Source organism: Squalius cephalus, assembly GCF_949319135.1.
Source record: "Squalius cephalus genome assembly, chromosome: 11".
Lineage (NCBI taxonomy): Eukaryota > Metazoa > Chordata > Actinopteri > Cypriniformes > Leuciscidae > Squalius > Squalius cephalus.
The window spans coordinates 23,341,427-23,352,174 of record NC_137132.1 but is presented as its reverse complement, the minus strand read 5'-3'; the positions used below and the strand labels follow the sequence as shown (position 1 = coordinate 23,352,174).

The window sequence follows — 10,748 nt, the reverse complement described above, 5'->3', positions numbered from 1 at the left end:
AAGTAACCATCACAATAAACAAATGCATATACAAGTCAACAACACATGAAACAAAGCTTTATTCAAACTACAAGCATGTCTTTACAGGCGCTGAACCCCAAATCCTACTGCCATCTCAACACAGCGTTTCCCATTCTGCGGCTTTATTCTGATGAATCAGCTGACCACCAGAGGTGAGCCGTGCCTTTGTGCCAGAGGTTGTTGCGTGCTGCGCTGTGCTTCACAATGTGAGGCAATAAGAGCAGGTGGAGTGATGGAGGGTCTCGTCCATGGCACCGTTTCCAGGATTCAGCTCTGGGCTCCTCATCCTCAGTGTTCACAAAAGTCTGCAGAGATTTCAGATCCTACAAAAATGCACAAACATTATACAAAAGCAGTCATCTTAACAGCACAATGCAATTTGATTTCTGTATTAAAAGTAACATATTAACATACATAAAAATGACCTTACTTTATATTTTAGTAAAATCCCTAAAACCTTTTTTTCCCAACAAATGCCGCAATCATCTTTCCTTGCAGGTCCTGCTCCACCACAAAAGATCTGCAGCAAATGCACAGAAATCAAGAATCAGAAAAGTGTTGTAATATCTCTATTTGAAATTACAATAATTAAAATAAACTAAAACTTAATATTTAATTGATTTTGTTATCCATTTCTGTTGTACACTCACTCAAAGGCTTTGATGGCAGCATTCAGCTTCATGAGCCACTCTCCACCGGATAAACACACATCTGTTCATCTGTCCCTGTAACATCCAGACAAGGGGTGTTTCTCAATATGCGTTCTTCAGCGATCTTGTGTCCTTGTGTTCTCGTTTTACATCATCATAACCGTTGAAGTTCAGACCCAATTCTCAAGAACACAAGTACAGAGGACGCATGAAAGAACCCGGATGTGTTCTTGATACCGAGGATGCATCGAATGCAGACTTGAGCTAGTACTCGCCTGGTGTCCCAGAAGTCATTGCGGCCGGTTCCAAGTTCGTTCTTCCAAGGAAGCTTGGCAAGACCGGTCTCCACGAGAACACAAGTCCGTTCTCTGCGTTCTTGGAATTGAGAAACAGCCAAGATTCACGTTACCTCTGTGATTTATGAGCTTAACACTACATTTACATGTTGAGGTTGTTGCTGATGTGTTAACTCACCTTTTATCCAACTTAAATGTTCCTCAATTTATCACTGGGACAAATACAATAGATAACTTATGTTTAGTTACTTTATAGATTTGTTTATTTACTTTACTTACAGCACATTTGTCTAATGTAAACAGTGTTGACAACAGTGAATTATCCTACATAATAGCACACATTCACTCAGATGTCTATTTCATGTTGTGATGTGCTCATCTGCAATACTTATAGAATATTTTCCTTTCAGATGTAAATAGACATTTAAAATAAGCGTCTGTAAGATGTAACGTTATATGGTTATGTAAATCCACTTTAGAGATGTAGGCTACATGTGCTTACTGAAGCTCCCCTGTTAGCTATACATAATAAAACATGTTTTTACAGCAAAATCGCAACTACTATACTGTCTAACTCCTTTACACCTTCAACAGTTAAAAAGTTTAGGCTACTCTACAGTAGTTCAGCACATGCGATTTTAACACAAGGAACCATGTTCCGTGTTTCTTAAGCTTCACTTTTGACTGTTCTTGTGTAAGACTGCATTTGTGTAACTTTTTTACGTTATGTGCACATCGTGGACATGATAAAGATTATTCTGTGGTGAAGGGAATAAAAAAAAAGAAATGTAATTTCTAAATTACAAAAGTTAGTTCAGGCAAGAATAATAAAAATAAATTCTATATTATTACTCAATTCAAGCTTGTAGAAATTAAAACTTAAATTTATAATTTTACTTGGAATTGTTTGTCATGTTTACAATGATTCTTTAAGGAAGTATCAAAGTTATAAAATTAAGTAAAACCTACCTCAAATTTCTGCTAAAAAAGTTGTGTAAGTTGCTTTCATTGTTAGGTTTAGTAATTTGTGGTTTTGTGATGAGTTCATTTTCTTCTCAAAATGACCCATTCATCCTCAAACTATCTACTGATTGTTACCGTTATTGTGTGTTGTGTATCAAGTATTGAGGTTTCTATGTTTGGTTGGGTACCTCATTACCTTTATTGTGTAATAAAGTATAACACAAAATCTGTGTTGTTTTCTTAAATGCTTTTACGTAAACCATATATGCTTTAAAAGCATGGCTTATTTCAGTGAGTAAAATGTACTTGAAATGTATTGCAAAGTAAACTTCAAATGAGTGAGTAGAAATTACTCCACAAACTCTAACTGGCCAAGTTAAATTTACTTATTCTCTTTGTTAATTTTCCATATGTGACATTTACTTTTAAAAAAAAATGAATGCAATAACTTGCAAATGAAGAATTAAGTACATATTACTTTTTTTTTTTTTCAGTGAAGAGACCTTGAACACTGGCACTCTCGCACACAAAAGGCTCAAGACATACATTTGAACATTTGACCTCTCTTAATTGTTACTATAATTCTTAATATGCCATATATGGTAAGGTTTGATCTTTGAGTATGATTGGTTGCCCAACAGGACATCCTGGATGTTATTGCCTGATCTCTTATGTATAATATAACCCATCTTCCCTCAATAAATATGAGAATGTTATGGTATTACACAGGCTCTGTGTCTGCTTGATCATTCTCCCTAGATATCTTGCGCTGCTGCTGCCACACATCACAAGGGTTGAGGTGCCTGCTATCAACTGATGACTGATAGCATTGAGGATTCAGATAGTCTACCTGAAAATTTATCTAACACAGCCTATACACACTTGATATTAAGTAAATTATAAAAGCAAAGCACGGCTGTTTCTGGAACTTCACGCAAACTTCTTCTGAGATTCTGAAGGCAACAATTTGAAAACCAAGGTGAGTTTTTGGAACAGAGACCAACTGAATAAATTTTCGTGCTTTGTCATTTAATGCATTGAGAATCGCAGTGTGCAGCATCTGAGTGCATGCAGACATTTAACTTGTCCTGTTTATTAATTTCAGGTTCATCATGGCGATGCAGAAAAGTTTTCTGCTTCTTTTCATGATCTTCTCCATGGGGAATGCAGGAGGTAACCAAGACATTTATTTGTAAAAACCCTTGCTATTTAAAAACATTTTGGAAATGTACAATATTCCATTGACTAATGATTAATGAGGGGTTTACAGTGTATAAAGTGCACATATTTTCAGCACATAACATAAAACAACATTCTTTGTTGTGAATATTACAAGAACCCTAATGTTTATGTACTGGATACAGTTCGTTTAGAGAACAAATGCCCCGCTGGATGGATAAATTTTGGACTCCGATGCTACAAGTACTTCTCTCATTCGACTAAGTGGATCACAGCGGAGGTAATGTGTTAGTTACAATAAGGTGATTTGGTCACACTTTATATTGGTGTTTTTAACTATCTAAATAGACAGATGTACAGCCATGTATGTACACAATAAGTACATAGTATACATATTAAAGACACTTAATATAAAGTGGAAATGGTGATTTTTTTTTTTTTTATTGTAAAACATTATTTTCTGCAAATAAATAATACAGAAAACTGACACTAAGCAAATAATCAATCAGAGCAGACTTTGTTTGCAAATGTCTTAAAATGTTGTTTAAAAAGTCACTTATGCTTTATACTAAAAAAATAGATTTTGTATTGACTATAATAAAATGTGTCTCTTTAGAGAAACTGTCAAAGTCTTGGTGGGAATCTCGCATCTGTGCACAATACACTGGAAAATGATTTCCTGCTGAGTCTGTTGCTTTCTTCCACACGTTGTTGGATTGGTGCTCATGATGGTGCACTGTAAAAAATTTATTGTCAAATCAACAGTAACTTACTGGCAACAATTATCCAGTAGTTGCTGTATTTCATTCAACAGTAATATTACTGTAACACTAAATACAGTACTGTTAAGCATTCTGTAAAATTAAATACATTATTTTACTGTATTTTTTTACCATGTTAAAACACAGTATTACACCGTTGATTTGTAATAATACTGTATAGTATTATACAGTTATGAAATGTTATTTTATGACTTTTATAGTGCTATTATTATTTTAATATTTTATTATAGGAATATTATTTTAATATAGGAATATTATTTTAACTGTTAATGGGAAATAGAAAAAAGAACAATTGAAGCTTTAACTGCACAACAAGGTTTATTGTGTATTTTTAAACAATACATTAGTAATAATAATGTAATATAACACAACAATAAAAATCTGCTTTAAAATAAGACTAATGAACAATATATAATTAATAATTAAAATCAGTGAACAATTCATGTATTTCAATTCATGCAAAAATGATCCTGAACAGGTAAAAAAGAAACTTAGAAAGAAAGCAAGACAGGTGAGGATGAAGGCCAGGTGAGGAGGGTAGTGATGGTGTCAAGTGGAAGAAGAGCGACAACACTTCTGATAATCCTGCAAGGAATGATAAGCACAAATCAATCAGAGGCAAAACATACAATTAATAATCAAAAAAACCTAACTCACATTATCAACACCTTTTTAGGAGATTTTTTTTTTGCCTATGGTATCCACCTTATTTTTACAGTGGGCATGGCCATTTGTAAATGAAATGTGTCTGGCTTCCGGTGTCATCCGCTTACAGTTATTTCTAGCAGTACAAAAAAGCTTGTTATGCTTCTTGATATTTTGATGTATTGAATTTGTCATAATTGTCAACAGTTTATAGCACAAATATTTTTATCATTTACAGCACTTTGTTATTCATCTCGTTATTTCCATATAGTGGGTAATGAACCGGAAGTCTCGCACATTCACAGAAAATAGCTTAGGTAGGCTACTTTAGTTTTTACATACAAGAAACACGTTCAACATGGACACGCAAACGGTTTTCTGTGGTAACGAACAAATACTCTGTAAAAGAGAATGAACATGTCCTGTATCAGAAGCTAAAGTAATAAATATTGAGAAGGCAATGGCCCATATTCTATATCTCTGACTCCAAACAATCGGTCACTGATCAGGGCTGCGTTTCCCCAAAGTATTGTAACCTTAAATTGATTATAGAACAATTACCACCAATGGTCTCTACGATCAATTTAGGCTTACGATGCTTACTATAGTCAGTTCCTTTCATAGTCATGTCTGTCGATTTGATTCTTACTCATTTTAATGATGAAAAAGACGTGCGTGAGCTCACGCCGTGAGAGGCTAATGTGAACGCTGAGCGGCAGCGGGTTAGATTAAATTAACGCAAATATGAGGTGTGTCTCAGGTGTGTTTAAACTAAATAACTCCCACTTGATTAGGACTAACAGTAGCTGCTGTTCATTTCTCTGCTGTTCGATTCTCGATTTTGAATCAAATTTCATTAAGATATGCATAGATTTGATTTTAGATTTGATCATATATTTTAATTCTATTCTATGCATACAGTATATCAAATTGAAATTTGATTCAAAAGAGAATTCCCAATTTCAAAAGTACTGCCTCTTTTGAATCAAATCGTGATCCCAAGAATAGATTTGAATCGAATCGTACAATCAAAAAGATTCCCACCCCTATTACATTTCATTATATGAATATACATATACATTTCAGGACAACTTTACCTGTTGTCTTCATTATTTAATGTATGTTTGAGAACATTTAAAACTTAAAAGAAATAAATATTTGACATTGATTGTGATAATTATCAACACTGACTGATATGAAACATTTTATCAAGATGATTTTTTACCATATCACTCAACCCTATTTTTACCATTTCATTTTTTAATTAAAACTTATTTAAAGAGATGTTACAATTATAATATAAAAATATGAATTCTTTGACTTATACAAGGCATATTTGTTAAATGGAAACTGTAAAGGGAACATAATTACATTTTAAAACAGACTATCAATTGAAAAATGTATGGTTTAAGTCATTTCCACCCTTTTTGGATTTTTTCTAAATACAGATTCAGACACAAATAATTTCTACAGATATGGACTCCACTGCACATCCCTAATATTACTCTTACCTTAATGATTGTGCCAATCATATTCTGCAAAGTCCCTGATGTAAGATGCAACGTGTGGATTCAAGGCCATGGTCTTCCTCCGAACAACCTTCCCACTCTTTCTGCTCACCTGGAACTGTGATGTGTATTTCGAATTTTCAGGATTTATCCTGACAAGAAACCTACAAAAAAATAAAAAATATTTTACTGAATCAAGAGTGATCACAATATAGCATAATCTGTAATAAGTCACATCACAATAGGGGATAAGCTCTAAACCATCACTTGTGCAAAATAAAAACCCATTGGTGTTAGTGTTACTAATAGAAATCAATTTGTAACAAAAGTGTATGAATGAACACTGACTGAGTCAACTGCACAAGGTCCTGGCAGATCGCCAGGTCAGGTCCTCACAGGCGTATAAAAGAAAATTCTGATTTAGACGAAAATAAGCGCGAATAAATCAATAAGAGGAATCGAAAATTTAATTTTATAACAAGAATCCGAATCCTAACCTTGGGTATCCGATTTCAGGATATATTGATCGATTTGATATAAACCGTATGATATAAAATAATGAACGCGCGGGCACTTCCACCGACTTAAAATGGTAACTAACAAAATTATTAGATCATTCTGACCTTATAAGAGGCTACATATGCAATTTATGTTAATAAAATCACATTTATTAATCAAGTAGGCTATAGCTATCAACAAGAAGGAAATACGCTTCTGACTTAAACGAGGCGTAGAACATAAGCCGCGGGCAGTTCTTCTTCTAAACTAAACGTTAACCTGCTACTATTTAGTTTGCATAAAAAAAATAATAATAAAGATTAATCACTAACCAGATATTTATGGCGAAAACTTCGCCGACAGACACAGCGACGCGATGCAAAGGCCTGCGCTCTCAAAGTTAGGCTACTCAGGGAACTAAAGATTTCTTCATAAAATGGCAGCTTGTGGTTATTTTTCGCGGTCATTTCGTACTACTCTATTTAAATTTACAGTAGGTTAACATGTCCCAAACTACATTGAAACATAGAGTAGCCTATCATACTGTAGACAGCTTATAGTAAAATGTTGAGAATAAATTAAACATCGAAATCGTGGTCAGCTATTCTCTAAAAAACTTTAAAGTTATTAGCTAGAAGTTAGAACACATACACATATTAAGATTTATTACTTACCATATGACGAAGTTCCAGGTCGGCAGAAAAGACGTGACGATGCACTGAGTCACAACAGAAAAACTCTGTCAAAGTAAACGCGCTCTCCTGCACCCCCACTGACAGAAATTAAGACTGTTAGACTGTAGGACCCAGTCCTGGAAATGTTTTTTGTAAGGATAATGTTAGTAGTCCTGTGGAATTGTGTGTGGTGTTTTTCGCGGTCAATTTGCACTGCTGTATTTAGATTTACAGTAACTAATAATTTCCCAGAATGCATTGAAAATCTACAGTAACATACTGTCAACTGAGTGCACAGTACATAACTGTTGAAAATACAAAATAATACTGTGAAAGCAACTAAATCTACAGTAACATACTGTACATAGGTTATACAGCAATAAACTGTTGAGAAAAACAGTATAATGCTGTGAAAACAACAGAAATCATTTACAGTGTGTAGAAGTAAGTTAAATTGTGTGTCCTAAAGTGACCTATTTGTTTGTCTAATAAAAAATGCCTGCTTTAAACAGTAAAGGCAATGAAGAAGTTTCTAAAGAAGATGGTTTGACTTCTTCCTGAAGTCTGACAGCAGTAGTGCAATCTTTGTATTCACTCTCTTCACTCATTAGGAAGGACAGTGGTTGTGGAGTGACGGAACTAAGTTTTTCTATACCAACTGGTGCCCTGGAGAACCTAACAATTTACGTGGTTCCGAGAACTGTTTGGAGATCAACTGGACCCGTAAGAATGCAATCTGTTTTTTGAATACTTTCAGTTATAATTTACAATACTACAATTTCATATCATACAGTAAAATTAAATTACTCATTTGGATTTCACAAAGTGCCTTAAGTTGAACATTCTGTTTTATTTGGATTCTAACACCTCTATAATGATCAGAATAACTCATTTCATTATTTCACCTACAGCTAACCGTTGCTGGAACGATGCGTCCTGTTCAGACTCAAAGTCCTATGTTTGTGTTAAGGGCATGTGAGACCATATGCAGTCATGCTGATCCACAGTTACTTTGATTGAACGACATTTACTTTTTTCTGATCTTATCTTTACAAAAATGTTATTCTGAAATCAAATCTCGTCTTCTGACAACTTTAATCTCTTCTCAATATCTTCTCTGAAACACTCCTCATATTAATAAAAGCATTGATAAAGCAAATCATGTCCATTGTGGACAATCAAATTCATGTATATACAAATATAAGAAGGCCTAAATTGTGTATCAAGGTTTGAGGACATGGATATAGCATTAAATGATGTCATCATCATGGGAGGGGTTTAAGAATGCAGCTGCTTCTTCATTGACAAAGAAGACATTTGCATGTTTGTTTCCTACAATTGTAAGCAAATATGGACTTCATTCGGGACTCTTATTGTTTTCTGCCTTATTTATATATAGTATATTCAAAATATGTGTATTAATGCAAATTACAGATTCACTAAACATTTCCAACCTGTTTATCTGTTATGACTTGATCTCTGTACAAACTCTCCAGGACTTTGGGGAACTTTCCCATGGGAAACCTGTGGTTTTCAGGGAGGTCACATATGTACTTGACATGATGAACTAGAGGAAGTGCTCTTGATTCAAGGCAAACCTGAGAAAAACAGATGCAAATGAGTTGCAGCAATTCACTGCAATGGACTGTTTGTAAATGTCATGTCTGGACTAGTTTTACACTCTGGGGGTTTGAATATCAAGGAAACATTACATGTTCAGCGTTGAAAGACCTCCTCCTCGTTCCATGCATTGGGTTTAATTTCAGAAGCGTTTCATTTTAGAAAATGTTTGCATTTAACAGTTGCTCTATACGTAGATGTTTTACATAATAAATGAAACATTGCTGCCTTACGATAAGTAGCAACTGCTTGTTTTGCCTTAAAATTGTAGTATACATAACCACTGCTTGTTTACAAAAGCATTCAGTTACACAGTCAGCAACTATTAAATTACGATCGAGAGGTACCTGACATTTTTAAAACACTGTCTGAATCAGATGTTATTGAAGATACGCACGTAAGAATACAAAGTGTATCAGCCCATACGTGTGTGCACCATAGACTGTAAAAAAAAGTCTACAGAATAAACTTCATAATTGGAGTTAATTTAACTTCAATTTATTCACACATTCAAATATGTCTACAAATTAGTAGGATCTACTTATATTTTATAAGTAAAGCAGTTAAACTTATATATTTTAAGTATATTGTAATTAATGTTTTTAATTATATACAAAATACAGGCTTATAGTATAAATAAATAAAAGTTACCATCTATGAAAAACAATTTTCTATAAGATTGAATGTTTTCAAATCTTTTTCATTGGAGGAGAATTTTTGTAGTGATGACAATAGTAAACGTAGAACAGAAACAAATTTAAGTTTTAAATTGAAGGTATATCTTGCTTGAATGATCACTGATACGCACTTGACTCAGAAGATGGTGCAACATGGGTGTTCCTCATTCAGCCCCTAGGCCGTGAATTTGGGCACTGGTATTGACCCTTACTCACAACACAATTGGGACACACTGATGGCTCTATTTCCGGCAACATGGCAATTTCCTCATTGTACAACGTCACTACTGGCATTTTTGAACAACAGCAGCACAGATATCTTTCTGCCATTATTTGTTCATATTATTTAAAAGTACACTAGGATAACTACTTTGATTGTTAAATATCCCTGCAACATTTCAGCCGTAAATTAATTATAAATGTTTATATATTGTTCTACATTACAGGTGCTGGTCATAAAATTAGAATATCATCAAAAAGTTGATTTATTTCAGTAATTCCGTTAAAAAAGTGAAACTTGTATATTATATAGACTCATTACATGCAAAGTGAGATATCTCAAGCCTTTATTTGTTATAATTTTGATGATTATGGCTTACAGCTTGTGAAAACCACAAAATCAAAATCTCAGAAAATTAGAATATTACATGAAATCACACAGTAATTACACAGTGATACCATGGTCATTGAACCAGGTTTTGGTTATTTTGGCAGTGTGGGCAGGTGCAAATCCTACTGGAAAATGAAGGAAGCACGAAGTGTTTTGAAAATGTCCTGGTAGAAGGCTGCGTTGACTCTGGATTTAATAAAGCACAGTGGACCAAAGTCCTCTTTTCTGATGAGAGCAAATTTTGCATCTCATTTGGAAACCAAGGTCCCAGAGTCTGGAGGAAGAATGGAGAGGCACACAATCCAAGATGCTTGAAGTCCAGTGTGAAGTTTCCACAGTCTGTGTTGGTTTGGGGAGCCATGTCATCGGCTGGTGTTGGTCCACTGTGCTGTCCACTCAACGCAGCCGTCTACCAGGACATTTCCAGAGCACTTCATGCTTCCTTCAGCAGACAAGCTTTATGGAGATGCTGAGTTCATTTTCCAGCAGGATTTGCACCTGCCCACACTGCCAAAAGAACCAAAACCTGGTTCAATGACCATGGGATTACTGTGTAATTACTGTGTGATTTCATTTAATATTCTAATTTTCTGAGATTTTGATTTTGTGGTTTTCACAAGCTGCA

The 10,748-nt window shown here is 34.4% G+C and overlaps 1 protein-coding gene across 2 annotated transcripts; it reads left to right on the top strand.

Annotated features, from left to right (window-relative positions):
• Positions 1-2,634: 2,634 nt before the first annotated feature.
• LOC307166600 (C-type lectin lectoxin-Enh2-like) lies at positions 2,635-9,067 on the top strand. 2 transcript variants are annotated; one of them, XM_079885060.1, is made up of 6 exons: positions 2,635-2,909; positions 3,036-3,103; positions 3,295-3,389; positions 3,726-3,847; positions 7,828-7,939; positions 8,128-8,657. In XM_079885060.1, the coding sequence occupies exons 2-6, from the start codon at positions 3,043-3,045 to the stop codon at positions 8,230-8,232; spliced, it is 495 nt and encodes a 164-aa protein (XP_079741186.1). In that variant the 5' UTR covers positions 2,635-2,909; positions 3,036-3,042; the 3' UTR covers positions 8,233-8,657. The 2 variants fall into 2 exon arrangements, with proteins under 2 accessions (XP_079741186.1, XP_079741187.1); XM_079885061.1 differs by lacking the exon at positions 3,726-3,847 and having other exon boundaries at positions 8,128-9,067.
• Positions 9,068-10,748: the final 1,681 nt, after the last annotated feature.